Source organism: Passer montanus, unplaced genomic scaffold (genome assembly GCF_014805655.1).
Source record: "Passer montanus isolate IOZ18808 unplaced genomic scaffold, ASM1480565v1 scaffold23, whole genome shotgun sequence".
NCBI classification, from domain to species: domain Eukaryota; kingdom Metazoa; phylum Chordata; class Aves; order Passeriformes; family Passeridae; genus Passer; species Passer montanus.
This window is the reverse complement of record NW_024366926.1, coordinates 331,237-356,374: the sequence shown is the minus strand read 5'-3', so window position 1 is coordinate 356,374 and position 25,138 is coordinate 331,237. Positions and strand designations below refer to the sequence as shown.

Below are 25,138 nucleotides of genomic sequence, written 5' to 3'. Positions count from 1 at the left end.
ATGCTGTTCCTCCTGCTCCCAGCAGCTGTTGCCACAGAGATGTCACCATGGCTTTGATGGTGAGGGTGAAACTTGTTTTGGAGTGCATGATTGTGGGAGTGGAATATGTGTGTGCTGCAGGATTTGATCCAGAAACTTCAGAGAATCTGTTCCTTTGGTCTGACTGCTTGGGGCTGCATCTGAGCGTCGTCTCAGTCTGTGCAGAGCCCGTGTACTAACCCGTGTTAGGGCTGTATTTTCAGGCACTGATATGAACATACAGCCTTAACAGACAGGACTTTTCCTTTTTCACAACAAGTAGCTGGGGAAAAATGTGTCAGGCCTAAGTAGAACCCCATCTGCAAACGCTATCAATGTTGAATGAAGCTCGGGTCGAAATGTAGACTTTGTACTTCCTCCTTCATTAGAGCCTCAACTCAAGCCTTTTAAATCTCTAATTCAAATGGAAGTGAAGGAGAAAGCTTTACTTGATAAACTACTGGAACTTGTAATTTAGTGTGTGGAACTTGTATCTTTTGTTTGAAAAAAGATACTTAGAATATTGATTGAGATACAGACTATATATGAAGTGGGAATAACTCAGTAACAAACATTTAAAGCACATGCACTGGGATTCTGGTAATTCAGTTCTTAAATTAGCACAGCATTTTAATAGAGCACTTTACAGTGCATGTAAGGATAAAGTATACCTGGAGTACAGTCAGTGACAGTAATGGAGTTTCAGTTCATTTAACAGTATAGCACATGCCCATGTAACAAAACAAATTCTTAAATTTGCCCCAGGCTCATGCAAATCTTCCCTTGCATTGACATTATTTCAAATACAGTTCTTAGCATAAAAGAAATGGGATGTACCAGTTTGAAGTGTAGGTAAATATGGCCTGTGTCTTAGTCCATAATCATTATTCACATAAATGCAGTTATTGCAGTCAGCCTAATAAAACTGAACCTCTGCAATTTGGTAACTGTTCTAGTGACAAGTTAATTTGAATAAAGGAGATGGTTTTCAGCTTAAAATTCTTCAAATATAGTGATATACTATGAAACTACTGTACTGTACTACAGTCAAGAGGATGTGCCACATTATTTGCAGTTTTAAGGTCTACAATATTTCTTGGTATAGCTGTGAAATCCTGTCTGACATGGGTGTGCTGACACCTTTTATTCTCTGTGTGTATAGATTGCTGGTTGGTTGGGTGTTTTTTGTGTTGTTCTGATGGCAACAAAAACATTCATATCCTTTTCCCCTTCCCCCTTCCTCTGCAACCTGTTGGTATCCAGTCCAGGATATGTTTCCTGTCTTGTCTGTCTATTTGAAAATCAGTGGTGTGGTGTTCTTTGTCTCATTTCCCCCCTGCTGCCAGTCCTGGGTCTCTTCTGTTTCCCTTGCCAGAGCCTTTTGCCTACTCCCAGCCTGGACAGGGACAAAACCTGCTGCTCACTGTTGGGACTCCTCCAGATGTGTCATTCCTCCCCGTCTTGACCCATCTCTTCAGTCCCATTCCTTGTCTCCCAGCTTGAGGACTACTGTGCTCCCTAAAATCCTCTTATCTGGACTTCCTTGTCCTTCCCATTCCTTCATGAGTCCTTGAGTATATCAGGCAGACATTGCAGCACGAAGGGTCAGTGGATAATCAGTGAAGTTCATGATAGCTTTCCCTTACGGGCTGCTCAGGAGCTCTGAGGGCTCTTGGGTGGGGTGGGCAGATGTAGTTTTCTTTCTCATGTAAATGGGTGAGGAATAAGATCTTTCTTTCCAGTTTCACTTTTTTCTTTCTTTTTTTTTTTTGAATTATTTTGTTTTGTTTTGTTTGTTTTTTTGATTTGTTCCTCCAAGTAGGTGAAACTGAACTGGTTTAGGGTTTTTTTTTCCCAGATTGAGTTATGCTCAGGTCTAGTTGCAGTGATTTTTGAACTTCATGCCTGGCAGTTTTGAAGAGAGCTGGGTAGCACATTGCTGTTGAGGAATATTGCTTCCAGCTGCTCTCTGAAATGAATAATAAAAAAAGCACTGGTGATCCTGCACTGTTTCCTTGGGATGTTTTGCTGGTTAAGGTTGCAACAGCTGACAGGCAGATTTTAGCACCCCTAACATTTAATAGTGAAAAGTTTAAATTGAGGGAGTGTGACTTTAGGTGAACTACATTTGTCATATAGGGATGTACTGGGTTCAGCAGCAGGTCCTGCTCCTTAAATTTTCATCAGCTGTGCCTTGAGTCCAGTCCTGGAGGTTGTCGGCGTTTGTTGGTTGTTTTTTTGTTGGTTGTGTTTTGATCACACCACTCTTCTGGGTTGAGATGGGGGGTATTTTTAACTGCTGTATGTTAACTTGAAAGGTAAAATCCTTTTTTTTTTTTTCTCTTTCTAATACTCTTCTTCAGGTTGTCAACCAGAAGGATTTAGAATAATGCGAAGGTTGTGACCATCAAGGGGGGATGTCAGCGCTGCCTTCCTGGGGCTGGAGGATTGAAAAGGAGAAAGGACCAGAGCTGTTTGATCCAGGCTGCTTTTGACTGCTGCCTCAATCTGCTGTACGCTGGTGGTGGTGGAAGAACAGGGCAGTCGTTCCTGCTTGGTTCTGTGGTATCACCACAGCAGGGTCACCATGAATGTAACAAGTTTATTCTCCTTCACCAGCCCAGCAGTGAAGAGGCTGTTGGGGTGGAAGCAAGGAGATGAAGAAGAGAAGTGGGCAGAGAAAGCTGTTGACGCACTAGTGAAAAAACTGAAGAAGAAAAAAGGTGCTATGGAGGAGCTGGAAAAAGCACTAAGCTGTCCTGGTCAGCCCAGCAACTGTGTCACAATTCCTCGTTCCCTGGACGGCCGGCTGCAGGTGTCGCACCGGAAAGGGCTCCCGCACGTCATTTACTGCAGAGTGTGGCGCTGGCCAGACCTGCAGAGCCACCACGAACTGAAACCTCTGGAGTGCTGCGAGTTCCCCTTTGGTTCAAAACAGAAGGAGGTTTGCATCAATCCCTACCACTACAAGCGGGTGGAAAGTCCTGGTAGGTTCTTCCTTGTTTGTACCTTTACACCTTATCTGAACAATGCAAAGTGTGGCAATTAATTATGTGACTCATCGGCTTAAATAAGCAAAAGAGGCTGTTTGCACATGTCAGATTCTTCCTCTGCAGTTTATCTGGATGTAAGCATTAATTAGCAGCTCTCCCTTTCACAGGGGCAAATGCTTCACTTGTGTATGTGTTTTATCACTACACAGAGGTAATCTTAGTATGTGTCTCAGGCTGCTGGGCCTGGTATCATCTGGGAATGTTGGTACCCACTGTCCCTCAGTTAATTTGTTGTTTGCTCAACTGTGCAGATCTGTGATTTTGTATGAAGCATTGCAGGCTAATGTAAAGGATTTATTTGCATTGTCTGTGCTTGAAAACCATTCTGACACACAGAAGTAGTAGTACCGCTAATATTAGTAGTAGTAGTATTTTCAACTTATTGTTTCACTTTATCACTTCAGTTTCTTCATCCTACAGAAAATAATACTTTTTATAGTGTCTCTCACAATTATTGCCTTTTAAAAAGATTTTGAGTTTAGACAGCAGGTTATAATCCCCTCAATTTGAATTTTGATAGCACTGTTTGATTCTATATGAAATTGTACTGCCAGCCATTCTGCAAACACAGTTTGCTTACCTGTTACCAACTGCATCACTTCTTTTCTTAAGGTGCCACCCATTCTCTGTCCAGTCTCCTCTTCAAGGGCCAAACCTCTTTTTGATAACTCCATGCTTAATTTCATTCATGCAAGTTTATTATCAGGAAATACTTCCAGGAACTGAGAAGAACTGTGCTTGGATGTGTCATCACTAGTCTCCAGCTGTTTGTGAGGGTGTACAGGGACAGCTGCAGAAATGCACTGCAGGCATGGGTGGACTTCCCTGGTTTAAGTATGGGAAGTCCATCAGTGTTAGCCATTTCATAAACTCTGCAGCTGTCTGTAGAGTGGCAAGGATACATCATGGAAATGAGGTTGTTGCAAGATTGTTTTGCTGTGGATGGAAATTGCATTTGTCTTGGATCTGCAATGCACAGTGCATATCTTGATGTTAAATATTTCCCTTTGCTGTGTTAGTATTAACTTGGAAATCATGTGAATGGCAGATGCAATACCCATAATGTGTGTATTTACACAGCAGCAGCTTGAACAAAGGAACTAGTCTCTGGAAAAACAGCTCTGAAAAAATTAAAAAAAAAATCTCAACAATTTCATGTTAAGTACAAGAGGGATAATAAAATAGTCATGTTCTTCTATTGCTAGTTGTGTGCATATGTCTGGGTTGATTGCTTGCATTCAGTATTCCAAAATACTGTAAATGAAGATTCCTGAAACATCTCTCTTTCTATCAGACTGAGCAACAGCTGGGCTCTTACTGTAATGCCAGATTACGTGTTCTAACTCATTTTGCTTTAGTATTGAAAACAACTACTGAGTCTGAGAACATTCTCATATGGACCATTTATGTCAGATCTATAAAACCAGGTATTTGTAAATACCCTGTCGCTTCACAGAATCACAGAATCACTTAGGTTGGAAAAGCCCTCTGAGATGATTGAGTCCAACCTCTGACCAGACACAGCCATGTCAACCAGACCATGGCACTGAGTGCCATATCCAGTCTTTCCTTAAACACCTTCAGGAATGTGACTCCACCACCTCCCTGAGCAGCCCTGATCAACCTTTCTGTGGAGGAATTCTTCCTAACATCCAACCTAAACCTCCCCTGGTGCAGCTGGGGACTCTGTCCATATTCTGTGTTCACTTCAGTGAGTTATGCAAGACAGAATAAAACTTTCAAAGATGTCTAACTAAAATGTACATTTTTAGGTAGGTATGTAATGTAGGAGGGGTTTGTGTTTAGTCAGCCACAGATTGTTTTGAGGAATATTGCACAGAGCTGAGTGGGAAAACAGCTTTTGGAAATGGGGTAGCTGAACTCCCATTTGGCTTGGGGAGCTGTGCTCCATAACTTCTGACGTATTTTTTCCTGTCCCTTTCTTGTTCTTACTGTCCGCCAAACATGGTCTTCATTTCGTGACAGTCACTCCCAAATTCTGTTAACCATTTTTTCCCCTTTTTGCCAAGACATTAAAACACCATTATTGTCACATAAGTGCTTACACTTTGAGATTAATGGGTAGTGGGAATTCATGCATGAGTCACCATTTACAACAATCTATGGACTTGAGCAGATATCAAGTTTTGTGCTTCCCAGAAGGCTTAGACATGTGCTTTCTCTTGACAAAGCAGAATTGGAAACTCAGATTATACTGTATATGGTACATGTTTTGTGTGCAAGGTACATCTTGAAGCTCTGGCTCTGCTTGACAGCATGGTCTCTGTTTAACTGTTTTGTGCAAAACCAGTTAGTGGAGATCTGAAGGGTATGATCCATGCAAGGGATGGCATCTATCCCTTCATTCTTCTGCTGATTGTTGTGTGATTTGTTTCAGTGTTCTGTAAGGTTTGAGGAATGGATTAGTGGTAAATCCTCAAATATATAAAGTAAGGTAATACTCTTTGTTGGGAAATCAATGCTGTGGATACATCTCAGTTTCCACAGTGCCAGAGGCAGGAATGGATTCTCTACCTTGACACCTTATTCCATCCTCACTGCTTAGCCTGTGAAGATAAGCTTGGAAAGCATGAGAGAACTGGCACTCTGTGGTGTGTCTGCCAGCTACAAAGCTGCACCTGAATCCAAGTGAGATTTTTCTGTTAGCCAGCCTGGGTAGGAACAGGTTGTAAACAGTGAGAGGCTGCAGAAAACTATCAGTCGCAGAGAGGGAATCTCCCAGTGTCCCTGCACATGGAGGGGAACGTGGCATCTGGCAGGCACATGGGTGTGACATGATAGCACCATGCTCATGCCTGACCTGACCAGGAGGCTCTGCACAGGCACAGGGGCCTGTCTGATCCCAGAAAACTAAACTCACAGAAAACTGCTTTTTGGCACAGTTGACTTGGCAAGCTCAGTGCCCTCAGCTCCTCACGTGGAACCAGATGGGGGCACAACAGCGTGGGGGCCCAGGCTGTCCGTGAGGAAGGGTGGCCTTCCTGTGACACTGTGACACTTTCAGGCTGGAAGCAGCGAGCTGAGCTGATGGAGCTGTGCTCTGTGGTGGGGGGCACAGGCTGCTCCTGCTCCTTGTGTTGTGCCAGCCCACAGTTCCCTTGTGCTGAACCAGATCACAGGCACTTTTCCCCTCCCTGCTGTGTTATCTTTCAGGCTGATCGTGGCAGCACAGGGGCTTTCATTCTGGCTGCTGGAACATCTGTACCGACACAGCCCTGTGGAGGACATCTGGGAAGGAGTGGAGGTGGAGGGACATGAAAGGAGAAAGTAGAGGCTGGTTGCTGGGGGTGGGAATGCAGCCTTGCACTTTGAGTGCCAGGAAGGAATATCTCCTCGAGATGGGATAAAGTAGCTCACTGCTGCTGCTCCCTAGGTCTGTTGTGTGCAGAATTATTTCTGGAGCAGGGTAGTTAATGGCTGTCAGATTTCTCCCTTGGCAAGGCAAAGCAAAGCTTTTAATTAAGTAGAGCAAGGTCTGAATTTGATGCCTCTTAAAAATTGGCACACTTAGCTGAACTGGTGTGCTTGCTTGGCTGAATCTGCTGCTTCTCCTCAGTTTTATTTTTTTGTTTAGATTGTTTGGATTATCCTTAAGTATGATCAACACTTGCTAAATAATTAGGTGTACTGCATACACAGAGGCTGGGAGGAAAAAACCTGACACAATGTTTCTCATCCCTCTGAAAATGCCATAAATGACCTCTCAGGGTTTGCTGGAGAATGTGTCCCTCCTGAGACACTTCCTTCCAGTCTCTTATTCCTTGGGTTTCTGGGGAAGTACAGTCTCTGCTGCCTGCCTCTGTCCTCATTTGTGGCACTGGGACCAGATGAAGGCTATCATCCAGAATTTTAGGGGAAGAAAAGGCCTGGATCCTGTTTGCTCTAACAGCAAAACAAAAGGAATGGAATACAGAACAGGGAGGATGAAGAGGTGCTTAAATTGCCACTGCTATTAAAAATAATAATAATAAGTCACACCTCTAATGTGGCTTTAGGGGAGGAGGTTCAGTTCTTTTGCCTTAGCTAAAGGGGAAGGAAGGAAGATGAAGAAACGGAATATTTAATTTTCTTAAAGTGCTACTGAATACTAGCTCTCCTCCATTCTGATGCAGATTTTTGTTTGCCTCTACTGTGTGTTTGCCCCATCATCCTGCTAGGTTCTGACTTTATAATATGTTACAAAGGAGGCAAAAGAGAAATTAACTTCGTTTTCATGTTTAACTCGTGGAAGTGGTTGAAGGTGCCGTGTTTCTGTAGATGGCTATCCCCCATTTTTTTGCAATTACCAATAAAACATAGATAAAAAGGGCTGAATGGCTTTCCTCTGTTAATCTTCTCTTCTTCCGAGAGTTGGCTTTACAAAGCTGATGGTGCCAGTGTTCCAGCCAAACTGGGGGCAGCCAGTGCTGGCTTTTTGGTGATGCAGACAAATACAGTGTCATAACAGTTGGATTTTCACAGCTGAAAACTGTGATGTTCCTTTCAATGCTGACCATGAATTCAAAGTGGGTGTCTGGTTCAGCAAGCTTGTTGCTGGCCAGAAACATTTTACCTGCATGTACAGCTGCTTTTTGCCACAGGAACAGGCCAGGTCCCCAGGCTCTGAGGAGAGTGGTAGGTGTGTCATGCTGGTTTTGCTCTTGGTGTGGACTCTCTGCCTATGACTTTAACATGATTATTTTCATACTTGTCTTTGATCTCCTCTGCTTTTTGCTCTCAGTGAGGCTGTGAAAGGCAACACACCTACTGCAGGCTCCCACAGAGCCAGGCCTGGTGGAGGATAATGCCAACAGTGCCAGGCATCTGGGAGAATGGGAGAGGAGGGGGAGGAGTGGAAAAGGCAAATGGGAAACTGGGGTGTAAGGGAGGGCAAAATTGCTGCATCCCTTCAGAGTTAATATGCAGGACCAAGTTACAAAAATCCTTGCTCCTGTATGATTCCCATGGCAGGATTTCTGCACCTCTGCAGGCTGGGGGTGAGGGAGCAGAGTGTCATCCATGAGAAATTTTGCTGTGCAGCCATGTGTGCACTTGGGTGTGACTTTAAAAATAGCATTGCTACAACAGGTGGGCACAATTATAGGATGGTTCCCCAAAATAGCAAAAGCAACTGTCAGTTTGCTTGGCAAGCAGAATAAAACTTCCTTCATTTTGGCTTTGCAGAATTCAGTTCTAAAATTCCCCACCAGAGCCGAGCTGGGGGAGAGGAATTGAAATGAGGAGGTGGAAGGAGGGAATGGTGTAACAGCAGGGCTTTCCTTGTCTAGCCTCACCACGTGCCAGAAAAAGAAACTGCAGTAGAGGGATAAAAGTTGTCAAGAAAGATATGTTTCTGTTGTATTCTATGTGTGTTTTCTTTCTTCAAAATTAACCAGACACAGATGTTCCTTCTGATTTGAAAGGCCAGACTTCCAAGTTTTAACCTACTCAGTAGGATGGTGACTGTGGTTTTGGTACAGGTAATTTGAACTCTGGTCTGTGTAAATGTCTGAGTTAATACCCACTATCACTGTGACTGCTCCTCCACCAAATCCGCTTACAAGAACTGTCTCACTAATGTGCATACAATTAGTACTAAATTCTGAAACTGACCTTGGCAAATGTCAGCTTAATCAGAATGTCAGCTTATCAGAGCATCCGCAAATAAAATCTAATGTTAGTTGAATATTGTAATGCAGGAAATGTCCTAATATTACTTGTCAAATGCATTTGGACCAGATGTCTGATGTAAAAGCAAAGTCAGTAAAGTAACAACTGTTTTGCCTTTTTTTTTTTTTTAAGACACAGTCTTCATGATATGATATGATATGATAAAGCAAGCTGTGGGGTCTCCCAAAAGTGCAAAATAAAATGAAGAGTTGAGAAAACAAGACAGCTGTCAGCTTTCCCCTGGAGTAGAAACTTTGTCTTTCTGTCACCCAGAACAGATTGCTGAATAGCTACAATTACTAGAACAGAGATTTGGAGGGAAAGTCTCAAAGACTGGAATTTCTCCTTTTGAGAAACCAGCAAAGCAAAGCTGTGATACCACAGCTGAGGGTTCCTGGAAGAGCTTTAAGTAGTTCGATCCTCAGAGATTGCTTTTGACACAATGCTTATTCATTTTATATTTTTAACCAAGAACAACTCAGGCAACATGAGAAAACCTAATGACATGAAAAGTTTTCTCTCTACCCAGTGTTTTACTGTTCACAAGCAAGATCTTGGCAAGGCCTGGCAGTCAGAATGCTGCATTGACTCCCTGATGCTGCACGTTCAGCTGAGCCTCTGTGGTACCTGCTCTGTTCCCACCGTGGGACCGGAGTGCTCATCAGGATGCCACAGCCAGCTTCAGCTGCTGTGACCTCAAAGGCAGGCTCATCAGGATGCCACAGCCAGCTTCAGCTCAAAGGCAGGAAAATGAAGCTGGGAGTCTTCAGGAGGCTTCAAATTTATTAGTTTAACACTGCTGCTGTCTTTTGTTGCTTTTGTTTTCTTTTTCTTTCCTTCTCCTAACTCTTCCTTTTTGTTACAATTTAGTCTTTGCAGGATTTTCCTATTTCCAGATAGCCTGAACTTTTGTTTTAGGATTTTCTTCCTTCCCAACCTGCAGTTCTGTTTTTCTGGCAAAACATATGTGGCTTTGCATAAATGCAGATGAAAATGCAGCTATGTAATGCTTGGAAATTAAAGCACTCTGTCTAATGATAGTGTTGTCAGGTCTTCATTAGCACTGAGGGCCCTGTTGTGGTACAAACCCTTTTACAGAACATATATCAACCAAGGCATGGTTTTTAAGTGCAGCACCAATTGCTTATATTTTTCTTTTTTTCATTTATTTTATAATTATTTTTTTTTTTACAGAAGAAGTAGAATGTACTTTGGCAAGGAAAGTGGATTAAAATCTGCTTTCTTATATGTGGCCCCCTGTATTTCCTTACATGGTCTTTCAATTTCTTACGTGGAAAGATACCTACCCAAATTTTCACATAACATGCAAAGGGTGTGGAAAAAATGAGCCCTTGAGGGAAGCTAGCTGTCATCTGGGCCTTGTGTAAAGTAATCAAAACCCATCTGGATAGAAAATATTCTTCTTTGAAAGTACAGCAGGTCCTTTGGATTGCATTAGTCTGAGGTTTTCATAGAGAAACTTAAAAAAAAAGAAGTTATGTTCATAAATTGGATACTTTCTGTGTTTGCTAAAATCATTATCTCTGGAATGTGAAAATAGAACAAAAAAGAAAAGTAAGAAGATCTTTTTTAGGATAGCACAGCTGTTAGTTTTCTGAAGAAGAACAGGGTGACATGCTGGAGATAAAAAGAGTAGAGATCAGTTAGTTTCTTCAAAGGCCACTATTACATTTTCATAAAAGCATTTCTTCCTTGGTGTGGTTAGTCAGAACATTTATCTGAACAGCCAGGTTGCCTTTGGTCTATCTTCTGTATTTTTGGCATTCTTGCCTCCTAGATGAAATAGCCCTGTGGGTTAAATTGCCCTGTAGCTCTAATTTCTTTAATATAGCTCCTCTTGTTTGGTGCAGGCATACTTGGCCTTATTTGCATGGTAAAAACAAGCTCCCCAATTCCCAGGCTGGCTTGACAGACATGGGATCTCAGCTACGGTTCCATAAACATACCCAGCCTGCTTCCTGGGGGTTTATCCCCCTCTTCCTTACTGGTAACCTTACTGGCAGTAATCCTGTATTAACTCTCAACTGCAGGTCCACATTGATAGAAAAACTTGGGAGCAAAATTTAGCCACAATATAGCACATAAAACCTTTTAATCTGGTGTTTGAAGAATTACAGAAATCAAGCTGTCGGATGACTTGTGGTTCCACTCCATTAACTTTAATGAGGTTGAGTTGGCAAATCTGTTGCAGCAGCTTTTTATGACAACAGTGTATTCAATATTACATTTCCTTTAAATATATGCTGATGATGCTGATGTTAAATTTAAAAAAAAAAAGAAAGAAAATGAATTTTTTATTGTATCAGTGTTCCCTTCCGCTGAAGAGGAAGGGAGGAATTGTGTTTGCAAATGGTCAGAGCCACATCCTGCGGAGATCTGCACAGCAAAGATGTGTACTGCTTCATTATTCCATAGCAACAGGTGTGCTGGCTTAGCACCGAATAACTCTCTCATGCTCTCTCCCCTTCAATTATACCTCTTCCTGGAGCTGGCAGCTGCAGCAGAGATCAGCCTCCTCCCCTGCTGGACTGAGCCTCAGTAATTTGTTATTCCATGTGGCTGAGGTCTGCAGCCTGACCAGAAGCTCAGCGCCTTGCACAGGGGCGAGGGGAGCAAGAAGGGTGCACATCCCCCTTGATGGTTTGAACTCCTGGCAGCCTTCCATGCTCCAAAGGGCCCAGTCCCTGCTCGTGTCTTTACTCCTGAGTGAGCAGCACTCAAATTAACTCCTCTGTGGCTCCACTAGGAGCAGCTTCCCTGCAAAAAAGCCGGGAGCTGCAGAGAGATCAGATTCTGGCAGCGACTTGGAGTTGGACTAATTGGAGCACTGCAGTCTCTGTCCTACCTGATGTGGCCTTTCAGGGCTTTTCCTCCTCATTGAAGGTTTTGTGTATGCAGGGAGGATGTGAACTAGGGGCAGCACTTAATATAAATTCTGCAGTGATGTTTTTGAGACTATTTGTGTTGTATCAATACCAGTTGTATTCTTTTTCCCCCTTTTCCATGTGTATTTTGAAGTAGTTGGTGTTTAATCACTTGAGGTAGGTGGAGTTGGACAAAAAGGATGTGTTTGCATGAAGGACACCTGGGAAAAGGAGACTTGTTTTTATCTCAAGTCCTTCTAAATTTTGCCAGTGGTTCTGCCCAACAGGAGAAAACATGTATATATACCTTGGGAAAATCTGGCACTGCATTAATTTAATTACAGAAAACATACAGAAAATATCCTGTTCTCCTGCTATTTTAAAATGCTGCAAATCATTTGGCTTCCTCTGATGTCATGTGTGTCATTGTTTAATGTGAGGTAGGGGATGGGAAAGGTAGGTGATGTACTTTCTGCACAAATTAACTCCATAAAAGTTAATGGTCTGACCTTCATCCATAGGGAGGAAAGAGATAGGAAAGCTGTGTTTTTAATGCTTAGAAAAGTAAGGAAGAATCATAAAGACAGGAAAGGGAAAATACATTTTAACACATTATCTCATTGTTAATTTTTTCACTGATAATTTATTATCTCAGCAAATGTTGACTATGACAATTGAATAGTACTTGACCTAGCTGCAAAAGGACTGCTTGGTTTAACAGAACAAGCTTAATTCTGAGAAACCCTAATATTCAGAGAGCTTGGTTCTGACATGTTGAGGATGAGGGATTTGTGATGTCCCACCTGGATGCTAAGTAACTTTTTTTTAACAGCCTTTTCCAGTGGCATGTCAGAATGGTTGTGCTGGAGCAATAAACAGTCTGCACAGCTGGGGGAGATGCAGCCTCTCCTGGGGTGTTTTGCAATTGAGAACTTCCACAGAATGACAGATGGATGTGTTTTGTTTCAGAAGACATCATAATTAGGAACTTTGCCTATGCCTTGTAAAGTGGAGTTGGGTTTTTTGACATCTAAACAAATCTACATAAGGTGACATCTGCCTCAAATATTTGAGATCTCTTGGAATCTAGTGACGTTGCTCTAAGAAATTGAGAGATCCGATTAAATGCTTAAAACCTGCTTCTGCTTGGGCACCCTAAATTTCAGTAGTAAGGGTTTGGGGTTTTTTCAGTGTATGTCAGTGAAGATTTCTGGGATCAGACTGCTCCTGCATTAATGCCACTAGCAGGCAAAAATGGGAGCTTAATTACTCTCTTAGGCATGTGCAAAAAAAAAAATCGCAAGGGAAACCTACTTCTTTTCTTTTTAGTTAATCTGTGACTTTAGGAATAGAGAGTGAGTTTTTAGTGTGACATTCATTTATATCTCTTTTAAGCATGAACCTAGACCTCAGACCTGGTCTATGTGTTGAGTGGTTATCCTGATACTCTTGGACTCCAGGACACTAAAGTAAATACCTGAGTGCTGCTTCTGTAACAGCAAAGTGCTGGAAGAGTAAAGATGCCCCAGTGTCCTGGAAGAACCTGTTTGTCATGTGAAGAAAATGCTGTTTGGTGTTTTTTGTTTTGGGTTTTTTTTGGCAATTAGTTTGTAATTCAGGCTTTTAATAAAGCAGCTGTCTCCAAAACACCTTTCTTAACCTGAATGATAGCTGTGTCTGTGTAGGCTTGTTGACTTCACATGCTCCTGTTCCTCTTCTGGGTGCCCAGGTGTTGAGGGCAGAGCAGGAGTCTCAGGGAGAGGGGGTGGTAGTCCTGGCTTGTTTTTCCTGGATTTTGTTGGGTTTTTGGCACTCTCTCTTGAAGGCAGAGTATTGGGGGGGGGGGGGGGGGGTGGTTTCTTCCAGTCCTGCTCAGAGATGGAGTTGGGAAATGGAGATTCCAAAGGGGGAAGATGTGAAGAGGACTTGCTTTTTTATTTCTCTTCCACTACATTGTGTGTGGACCTCCCTCTCCCTGACCTTGTCTCTCCTCTCCTATACATCACCCAGAAATTTCTGTGAAAGAACAGCTTTTAATCTTTTGGTTAGCTTGGACTTTGCTGTGAGGCATACAAAGATAGAAGCTGAGGAACTAGAAAAAGAATTGATTCTTTTATCTTAGTGTATCTGGTATCATGTTCATATTCCTGGTTTGAAAGAGACCTTTGTTTCACAGCTGAGAAGGCTTCAGAAGTGTGGTGAGACTTGTAGTTTCTGATGTTTCTCTGATCACATAGTGGCACATAGTTGCAGCTCAATTGCTGCTCAGTTGGTTTTTTTGAACTAGATAATTTTGTTTAAATGGCACAGTTTGTAAACTGACTTGAAGAGTTAATAACTGTTTTAATAGAAACTTGTAAGAACATAGTCTAGATTAAAAATAAAATTACAGCTGTTGGGACCAGACTGAGTTCAAGGCTTATTAGTATTGTCTTCAGGAAAAAAAAAATGTTCTTATTAGCAAGGGTTTGGGTTACAGGCCATTAGGTGATTAGTCAGATGACAAATGCAGCAGGAGGAACTGCATGTCAGCATTGTCAGGCTCTTCCCAGCACCTCTTCGTGCGAGTGAGACTGAAACACAGGACTGTGGTTTGTTCTTGGCTCTTCTTCACTGGCCCTCTGTGAAAACAGGCTCCCATCTGGCAAACCAGGGAGCTGCAGATTCGAGCTGTGCAGTAACCGGATGTGAGGGAAAGAAAGAGTTCTTGCTTGGACATGTGCTTCTAGGTTTGACTACCTTGTTTCTGAGGCACATGCAGATATGCCAGGGCGGGGGAACAACGTGGGTTTTTTTCCCCTGTACACCCTTTTGGTTGATGCTTTGCGTGAGGAGATGTGAATCTTGACTCCACGTTTCAGAAGGCTGGTTTATTATATTACGATATATATTATATTAAAATGATATATTAAAAGAATAGAGAGAAAAGGATTCATCAGAAAGCTAGAAAGAACAGGAATGAAATGAATAACAAAGGCTCCTGACTCCTAGAGAGTTAGAGTCAGCCGACTGTGATTGGCCATTAATTGGAAACAACCAACATACACCGGTCACAGATGCACCTGGTGCATTCCACAGCAGCAGATAGTTATTGTTTACATTTCTTTCCTGAGGCTCCTCAGCTCCTCAGGAGAAAATCCTAGCAAAGGATTTGTCATAAAATATCATGGTTACACACCTTCAGGACTGAGTCTGTAATGCTTTTCTCTCTTTCTCCCTTTCCAGTTCTTCCCCCGGTGCTGGTTCCGAGGCACAGCGAGTACAACCCCCAGCACAGCCTCTTGGCGCAGTTCCGCAACCTGGGGCAGAACGAGCCGCACATGCCGCACAACGCCACCTTCCCGGACTCCTTCCAGCAGCCCAACAGCCACCCGTTCCCCCAGTCGCCCAGCAGCAGCTACCCCAACTCTCCTGGGAGCAGCAGCAGCACCTACCCGCATTCTCCAGCCAGCTCAGACCCGGGAAGTCCTTTCCAGATGCCAGGTACAGTCAGCTTCCCTTGAGAAGGGAGAAGGTGGTTGGACATCACTGCTGTCGTGGGCTTTTTTGCTCAGTAACACCAAATGATCAGCCAACACTTGTGTTTAATAGCAAGCTAACAGATGTAAGGTAATAAAGAGTATAGAATCTCTTTGTGTGGTAATGCTGAAGGCTCTAATATTGTGCCTCTTTCAAACACACTTAAAACATTACAGTAGAGCTCTTGTACCTCGAGGTGTGAGGAGGGATCCATAATGTTTTGGGGACCAGTTCAGCAGTTTAGCCCACAAAGTGTAGTGTTCAATGCACCAGAAGTGTGGTACTAGAGATCATCCTTGCTTATGATCATAAGTTCAGCACAAGGCTTTAGTTCTGCAGAACAGGGATATTTCTCAAGGTGATCACGTTATTGCTACTTGATACACTATTTCTTCTCATAGTGGTGTAATTCCAAGAAGCTTCAACTGAAAAACAAGCCCTTAAAATAACTCTTCAGGCTGTTTTACTACCTACAGTCAGAAAAGAGCCTTCCTTTGTTGACTGGTGTCTAGAAATTCTATGAGGCTGCCTTTTTTGCTCTTTACATGGAGCAATCTGTGGTGAATTTCTTGATCTAAATGCTGGGAGAAGGATGCAGTACAAATGCTTTTCACTGATGTTGTTTGTCTGTTTCCTTCAGGGGCTAAGGGGAGGGTATGTGTAAACAAAGCAGCAGATTTGTGAAAATCTGTTTCCTCTTACATGAAATTAATATCCATAGATTTATTCTCTTGCTAATTGTTGCAAATTTTTCTCTTGTGAGTGAAAACTACTGAATTTGCTGGAAGGAAAGAAAGAGTTTGTATTGGCTTTTCTAAAAAACGTGAGAATTTGCTGTGAAACCAGCTGTCTTTTTTTTTTCTTTTTTTTTAAACATGATTGCTGTGGTTGGGGCTCATCCAACAAGTCTGTTTCCTTCAGGGGCTAAGGGGAGGGTATGTGTAAACAAAGCAGCAGATTTGTGAAAATCTGTTTCCTCTTACATGAAATTAATATCCATAGATTTATTCTCTTGCTAATTGTTGCAAATTTTTCTCTTGTGAGTGAAAACTACTGAATTTGCTGGAAGGAAAGAAAGAGTTTGTATTGGCTTTTCTAAAAAACGTGAGAATTTGCTGTGAAACCAGTTGTCTTTTTTTTTTTTTTTTTTTTTAAAAACATGATTGCTGTGGTTGGGGCTCTTCCAACAGAGATAAAGACCTAACAAGGTCTTCCTGAATGCTGGCTTGTGGAAGTTCACTTGATCTTTGAAGGTCTGTTCTGCCCACATGCCCTTAAATGTCAGCAGCTGCAGTGAAGAAATTGAGTTAGAGGGGAGGTCAGGATGATGTCCTTGATGCTTAGCCCTGGACAGTTGTCCATCTTGCACTAATGGGGAAACAGGCTGACATCTGGAAAATACAAAAACAAAGGGGCAAAGCAGTTAGCCTTGAAAACTTTCTAGATACTGCTTAATTTGTTGCCCGTGGCCTTGGAATCTTGTGCATGACCAACATCATGTTTGCACACACATAAGCATTTAAGGCTTAGTAAAACATGAGACTCAAAATCCAGTGCAGTTTGTTAAGCTTTTAATGCAACCCTGTGGCCACCTCTGTCTTTCTCTGCTGCTTTCTCATCCACCTGAATTTGTTCAAGTAACAGAATTAGCCAGGCACCTGCCAGCATTAGATGTACAATAAAAAATACCTGCTAAACAATAAGTTACTTAGTAAATTTCATGAACATGTGTTTTCTTTAAAAATACATTTAAAAAAATCCAAACAAAACCACCACTCCACAAAAAAATCCCCAAGCTTGCAGAGCATTCTCCTGCCTTTTGTTGATGCTCATTTGAATTTCAGAGTTTTGGAATCCCCTGAGATTATTTGCTGTGGTAGTTTGCAATCCATACTCTCAGTAATGGAAATAAATGTGGGATGAGCAGCAGCAGAGACATCACAGTGGTAATCTAATCCCAGCTTTTGCAGCGAAAGCTTGCAGGGATCAGGCAAGGGTTTCTAGCTCTTGGATGTACCTCTGTGCAATTGATCTGGAGGAAAGTGTCCTCTGGTCTATTGGAAATGGTGACATTGGCAACTTCCTGCAGCTTGTAGGAAATCTTTTGGGAATCTTTCCCAGGAGTGGAATAGGCAGCTGAAGGGCAGTGCTGGCTGGGACTGTTCAAACAGAGCTGCCAGCCATATGTTAATGAGTGTGGGCATTGTGCATGGGCTCCTGTGCTGGTGATGCAGCCCTGAATGGGATGGGACAGAAACACTGACAGAGAAATTCCAGACCCACAAGGCCACTTTTGTAGGATTTGGGTTCCTGAACAATTTCTACTATTCCTAGTCTAGGGAAACAGAGCTAATACTTTGCACTGACAATGATGAGGCCCTGGATATAGCTGTGATGTTTAAATAATTTGCTGGTAGAATTGTCTTGGAAACAGAAAAGCTTCTGTTCACTTTTAACATATTCAGTATCTACTGCTGGCTGGGCCCTGAGACCTCTTTGTGCCCTGATGTTTGTATGGCACTTTCAGCCTGCAGAACTGTGGGTTGGAAACACAGCTGAGCTTTCTTTTGTGCTTTATGTGGGGGTGAAGTGACTTGTTTTTATTGCAGTTGTGCTTAATATACACAGTAATTCTTTGCTTTCCTTATTCAAGCTCCATGATTGCTTTTTCAGACTTTTGGTGGGTGGAAGTTTATAGCTGAGTCAGGCTGGAAGCATTTCCAGGCTCAAACTGTTTATGTGGATATGTAGATGTGCTTTAAAGAGAGGAAAGGATTCATGTATCTGCCTTTTCTATATTTAGCTGATACTCCCCCGCCCACTTACCTGCCTCCGGAAGATCCGATGACACACGATACCTCCCAGCCCATGGATACCAACATGATGGCACCTGCAATTCCCCCTGACGTGCACAGAGGAGGTAAGAACGCTTCCTTCATGTTTGCTGCTTCGCTTCTTAAGAGTTTCCAGAACTTAGAAGTAATAACTGAGTTTTAATTTTGGATGGATGTTGTTCATGAAAATTTTTGTCTGTGGAAAAGAAAAAAAAGGCCATGTAATTTTTCATCTGTTGTTGTAAGGGATGAAATAGTAAAGCTGGAGGTTATTTATAAATGTAAATATTTATTTAAGAGAGGAGTCTATCCCACGACTCTTTAAAAATGTAAAATACATGGGGTTTATTACTTTCTTTCTCCCAGCCAACTCAAAGACCAAAGCAATTTTATGTTTTCTATTGGGAACTTCCACTAATCTCTGAATGGAAAGAACTCCTCTGAGGCTGCAGAACACAGAGTAATCTGCCCGAGGTGTGGCATTGCTAGAGACTTTAAAATTCTGTATGAAGTAAAGGCCTATTGCTTTATGTGCTGTGACACAGACATCTTTTTACACATTGCTTGTTAAAGCTGCAGCAGCGGCCGTGGCTGCTGAGCAAAGGATTCAGTGCATTCATCATCACATTGTGAGAAATGACCCTGCAGAGAACACTTCAGCTTACACACTTGTGGCCCATGCCAGGAAAGAGCAGCAAGCTGGATGCTGTGCCAGAACGATTATCAAGATCACAAGCGCATGAACAATTAAACTGTTGTGTTTTGGATTTTTTGGTGTTGGTGGGATTTTTTGGGGTTTGGGGTTGTTTGTTTGTTTTGTTTTGTTTTTTGGTACTTGTTTTGCTGCTAAGCTCAATGTCTGGTTTCAGGTAGTATATCTGCCCTCTTAGCACAATTTGGATGGCTTTTGTGTTAGCGCATTTAGTCTCTGCTTGGAGTGAGTTTTGCGTGTGATAAACTCAATCTGTAGCACTTCAGTTTCTGCTGATCACACAGACTAAACTTTGAGGGTATGAGCAGTTTGCAGGAATTTTGGGCCAGAAATTTACTGCCCTGAAATACATTTCTCAAACTTTATGCCTAACTGCAGAGCTCTGCATGTGTGTCTCTCTCCCAAAATGTGTATTATAGAATTCCTCTAACCCATGAGAGATGATAAAGAAAAGAGGGTTTACATTTTTCTTCTTTCTCTTTATCATTCAGCCATTTCAAAATAAAAATTGTCTATTGACATTTTTCCCTTCTAGTAGTTTAGTACAATGGATTTTCCTCTCTGTCCCTTCATTAAAAAGAAAGACTTTTGGTGCCTTCACATGTTTATTATTCACATATGTATGCTGTGATAGCACGACTTAAAAAAAATCTGCTGCAGGTTGTAGAAGAAAAGATTTTACTGTGAACTTACTGCACCATTTTTTGTTGCAAACTTTGTAGAAGCGTGTTCTTTATGGTGATTTGTTAGTCTTAAGAGATTTGATTTAACAAGCTGCATCCTGTCAATGAAGTTGGGTAATTTCCATTGTTGGCCCATGCTGGGAATAGAGAGACTAAACGCACCTGCTCTGCATGACTTAAAGCAAATGTAAGGAAGTCAGTATGAAATCTGTGTGAGAGAGATATGATTAATTCTGTAAGAATGGCCAGCTGGCAAGATTTCTTCCTGACTTTGAGAACTGGGGCAAAGCTGCAGCTTTGATAATTGCTGGCATCTTTATGGGAATTAAAAATGTAGCAACCTCTTACTAATAATTAAAGACTGTTTTTTCTTCTTTTCTTTTTCCTTTTCAACAGTGATGTGAAGGGATAGAAAGTGCCAGATTATCAGGAAAGATCAGCTTTTTACCAGTGTTTTTAAGCAAGTTATTAGCAGTAAAGGCTGTGCTCAGAAGTTTTGCCACAGTGATGTAGGATGTGTTATCCTGCTCTTGATTATTTGCCACCTTCTGTATCTACTGTGTAGTGCTGGTTTGAAGGGGACTTCCGGTTTTTTGTTTTTGTAACAGAAACTCATAGTGATGTGATCTGTGAACAGAGGAAAATATGAACACTAATCTTAGTTGATTGATATCAGTAAAATCTTGAAGCTAGGAGAAGGAAACCTCTGGCCAGAAAAAACAAGTGTTCCCATAGTACCAGTCTGATTGTCATTTTAGCACTTTGCCCTGTAGTGGGATCTGCAAAGTTGGTGTTTGAGCAGCAAGTCCAACTTTTCTAGTCTTAGTAGTGAAATAGTGACTTTCATTTAAAAGAAGGCACACATAAAGCAACCACAACCCCTCAGTAGCCTCCTTTTATTTGGGGATCTGCTTCAGGTATGTTCTGCAGACAAATACCAATCTCTCTTGGGTTTTTTGAAGTCTCCTACCATTCTCCCAAAAAACCCAAAGGAGAAAGATTTGGTCACGCTCTGAATGCTGGAAGATTGATCTGCTGACTGGATATTTAAGCTGCCCTGCTGTACTTTGTAAAGTGAGAAATGGTCTTTGATGCAGTTGTGTGATGCTGATTCTTCCTGTTGCTATACAACTTTGCAGTAAGCAAACAGGTGACTTGTAGTTAGTTAGTAAAATGAACTGAAGTAAAAATCCATCTACTGAATAGGAAAGAAAGCTGAGTTGTAGAGTTACAGCATTTCTCTGCTGTCTGGGCCTGCAGTGTAGCATGTTGTGAGAAAACAGGGCAAGGATATTGGGGCACTGCTTGGGATGTGCTCAGGAGCTTTCTATACCTTTCTGTTCATACCTAGTGCCAGCCTTTGTCTCCTCTGAGTCTTGAGTTGAAGTTCTTTTACTCTGTGTAGCCCAAATCTGCCGGGTTAGGACTCTTTTCTCCTTGAGCTTGTGTTCCAGCACTGTTGGGCTGTAAGGTGTTGTGGTGTGATGTCATGGTTTGCCTCAGATACCCCGGGTTTCTCTATGAAGATTCCTTCCCCAGGTGTGTCAATCACCTCTCCTTTCCCCACCCTGACCCCTGCTGAGTACTGTCTGTCAATCCTGGTGGGCAGATTCAAAAGATGCCCCCCACCCCTGGGGGGCATTGGGCCATCCAGGTGTCCTTTGTCCCTTAAGACCTCCTCTCCTGTACCCGGTTGGTGGTCCCCGTATTCCTTCCCTCCCCTCTCCCCCGGTAAAAGGGTGAGCAGACCACAGGATCGGCAGTTCTGTTGCTAGATTCAGAGGCCTGCAGGCCAGAATAAAAGCTCTGGATTGAAACCCTCCGTCAGAACCGACTCCTTCCTTCACCATTGCCTTCAGGCTTCTCTGGCACAGGGAAACCTGAGTGGTGGACCTGTGTGGGAGGAAGCGCCATCCCGCCTCCACCGGAGCTCCAGCATGCCCGGACTTGTCTCTACGTGCCCAGCTGCGACTGACAGCTAGCCAAAGGTGTCTCTGGGGTGAAACACCACAGTTGCTGCTATTTGGTTCAGCAGCAGGGGCCAAACACACTAAGGCACATCTCATCTACAATATTGGTAAATGCCAATAGTAAGAAAGGTTTCCACTGTGCCTTTCCAGATGTCCAGGCCGTTGCTTACGAAGAGCCGAAGCACTGGTGCTCCATCGTCTACTACGAGCTGAACAACCGCGTGGGGGAGGCGTTCCACGCGTCCTCCACCAGCATCCTGGTGGATGGCTTCACTGACCCCTCCAACAACAAGAACAGGTTCTGCCTGGGGCTGCTCTCCAACGTCAACCGCAACTCCACCATTGAGAACACGAGGCGGCACATCGGCAAAGGTGAGTTTGGGATCTGGCCATCCATTCTGGGTGGGGGTGGTGTTTCCTGAGACATGACAACCTGGGCCACTTCCCTCAAGAGTAAACTGCTCTTCCCTAGCATGTGGGAGAAGTGCTTGTGTTGGTAAACATGTAATTTTCTGGCCTAGTCTTATAAACAAAGTATTGTTCCTACCTGGTTTGTAATTACAGGAAGCTTTTACCCTTAATCAATTTTTAGTTGCCTGAAGGCTATCGAAATGTAAATTAGAGGTTAAGGCAGTTTGTCTAATGAAATGTCTTGATTTATCTTGATTATTGCTGTATATGAAAATCCAAATTGTGGTTCTTGGCACCAAATGTTTTAGCTAGCCTTAGTTCTAATGTAAGTTAACTATCCTAGCATGTATTTTGGGAGATAACCTGCTAAAACAGTTTATTCCAAATGCATTTTTCACAGGCTGGTGATTCTTTCAGTGGGAATTTTGTGCTTCCCTTCTGTGTCTGTGACAGTCTTGCAAAAGAGAAACTCTTCACCTTTATTCCTCTTTTCTGAGAACTCACCTGTAATGCAAGTGGCAGGCAAAGCTGATGTTGCCCCCTGCAGTGGGGCTATTCCTGCAAGGCACATTTTTTAGGTATTTACAGTTTTAGTAAACTGTACATTTTCTGAGACAATAGAGGGTTCAGCATGCCCAAGCAGTGGGGTAGACGTGCCAGTTCATGAAGAGGAGGAAAGAGCTGAAGCTGAAGAGAACTGTCAGATCCTCAAGTCTGAGCCCGCAGTTTGGAGAGTTTTTCTCTTCATGAGAACTTGTGCAGCTCTCAGTAGTGCACACCTGTGTTGTGCCACTCAAGTGTTAATACTTCTTCCTTCTTTTCCTCCCCATCCATCTTCCCAAGTATCAGGATATTTATTTAACACCTCATTCATTTTTCCTGTTAGGAGTAACCCAGCTGCAGGCAGAGTTCTGCTGAAGCACTTAACTGCGTGTGTACCAAAGCAGAGCGTGGGAGAGACAAGCATGCAGTTCAATAAGTAAATGTGTACAAGTAATGGTGAAGTAGAACTGTTAGTCTTTGAGAAAGGAGGAGTAAATCCCAAACTTGAAGACATAGCCGTAAATGTTTTTGCAGATCAGGTGGGAGTATGTATCTACCCTCACAGTCAGTGGCAAAATCTTACATGACAGAGCACAATCAAGGCTTTCCTACTGGACTGCAGTCGAGTTTTCTAATTCTCCATGTTTACCTCTGTGATTTGTGACATTGTGGGAGGTGAAAGGTTTAAGTAGCAAATAAACCATTTTTAAGCACAGAAGGTAAATTTTCTTGCTTTCTCAAAACCTTTAGAATTGACTCCTACTAACACAAAGGTTCTCTGTATGTTACTTCTTTGGGGCTTTGCTGCTGTGGATGACAGGTGAAGGAGCAGGCACTAGATGGGGAGAGGACTGAAAAATTGGTGTGTACCCTCATTTGGCAGATAGGTCTGAGGAATACAAAGGCCTTTTTTTTCCCACCTAGCTTTCTGGAATTAAAGCTAGCTGACAAATCTCAGGCTACCCAAACTAGCATTCAAGGCTTTTCCAGAGAATCGAGCTCGAGGCTGCTTCAGTATCTACAAATGATGCAGCAGGTTTCTGCTCTCTCTGCTTGCATTCCCAGTTACTGCTTCACTTAAATATAATGAGAAAAAGTTTGAGTGGTCAGATTGTCCAATGGAAGGCATCAAAACTACTGTGCTTGCTAGTTTGGTGTTGTTGAATATACAACATGTAGATTCCCTATACATACATACATACATGCATACATACTCTTCTTTCAGATTGCCTGCTGATGAAAGAGAAAAGCAAGAATGAAGACAGATGATACTCTGATATGTAATTAAGGTTTATCTCTTTGAACAGAAGCCTATCTCTGTGGAGGCAGAGCATGAAAACAGACACAGAGTGTGAATTTGCCACCTTCTCCTCGCAGGTGTCCATCTCTACTACGTTGGAGGGGAGGTGTACGCTGAATGTTTGAGCGACAGCAGCATCTTTGTGCAAAGTCGGAACTGCAACTACCACCACGGCTTCCATCCCACCACGGTCTGCAAAATCCCCAGTGGCTGCAGTCTGAAGATTTTCAATAACCAAGAGTTTGCTCAGCTCCTGGCTCAGTCCGTGAACCATGGCTTTGAGACAGTGTATGAGCTTACTAAGATGTGCACTCTCCGGATGAGTTTTGTAAAGGTATGTGGGCAATTTGCTTGACATTATTTTGTAAGGAACATAAATTATTTTTTCTTAATGCAGTGATTTTGAATGGTTCAGTAAGTCCCTTCATTGGCCTGTTAATGGCTGTTGAATTTTAAGGATGGAATTCCTCGTTAAGTCTGAGACAGATCTTAGTGAAATGAAGTATTTGTGGATAGAAAATCATCTGAGCCACATACTTAGAAAGCTTGAGGTGACTTACAGAAGATATTTCCTCTCTTAAGTCTTCTAAATCTTGACCAGCAACTCCCAAATTAGGAGTGCAGTCATTATTTAGAATAATATGCATACCCTTCTATTCTAGGAAGGCATGCAAGGTCAGGATTTGTGATGTGGCTGCCGTGTGAGTGTTAGCACAGGAACTGATATGAAAGGGCTGGTCCTTAAATGAAAGTAATCAAATGAAGATGGTGATATGCTGCAGTCCTCTCCATGATGGGAGGATGAGAACTTTCAGATATGTTAAGACCGTGGTTCCTAAAATGGAATAGGCTGTTTACAGCCCTGCATCCTATGGAGTTGTAGGGCAGTATTGCCTAAACAGTCACACAGGGCCTCTTGTGTATTGCCAGTTGCACTGCACAGTGTTCAGAGCTGCTGCCAGCTGTGCTGAGAGCTGGGAAATCCCTTCATTAGGGATTAATACAGAGCAGAGCAAACTGTACCTGCAGATGTCATAGTGTTCTCTTCAGACCTGCCCCAAAAGTGGTTCACTTAGAAAACAATTTTGAATGCTTTTAAATATCTCTTCATATTTTTGGCAATCACTGTAACAGAATCAGATATAAGCTGAAACAAAAACTGTCTTAAGTAGACAAACAGCCTGATGGGGGATGACCATGCCCTCTTTCTCCAAGGAGGAATGCTTCTGACTTACTGCTCAGTTTATCATCTCCATCCTGAGAATGATACTTTGGTTCTTGTCAGACAGATGCCTCACCCCCATTTCCATATCAGTCATATCACTTCATCTTTGAATTTTTTGATCTTTTTGGCAGCATTTCCACACAATTTGTTCTATTTTCAGTCTTGGCAGAGAAGATTTGAATATCCCCCTCTGCTGAGGCTTTATAGGGATCTCAAGGCAGCTGGCAGTGATGTATGGGGAAATTTTGCACTGCTACAGGTTATGTCTTTAAAGACTTCCATTCCAAGAGATCTGAAATGATACTTTTCCACATT

General features: G+C 42.6%; 1 protein-coding gene across 2 annotated transcripts in view; it reads left to right on the top strand.

Annotated features, from left to right (window-relative positions):
- Window positions 1-25,138, top strand: part of SMAD1 (SMAD family member 1) — a 44,385-nt gene that overhangs the window by 17,847 nt on the left and 1,400 nt on the right. For both annotated transcript variants that reach the window (XM_039710431.1, XM_039710432.1), the window contains exons 2-6: window positions 2,382-3,005; window positions 14,852-15,109; window positions 17,949-18,065; window positions 21,495-21,716; window positions 23,676-23,932. In XM_039710431.1, the coding sequence (XP_039566365.1) occupies window positions 2,606-3,005; window positions 14,852-15,109; window positions 17,949-18,065; window positions 21,495-21,716; window positions 23,676-23,932 (1,254 nt within the window). In that variant the 5' untranslated portion in view covers window positions 2,382-2,605. The remainder of the gene's footprint in view (window positions 1-2,381; window positions 3,006-14,851; window positions 15,110-17,948; window positions 18,066-21,494; window positions 21,717-23,675; window positions 23,933-25,138) is intronic.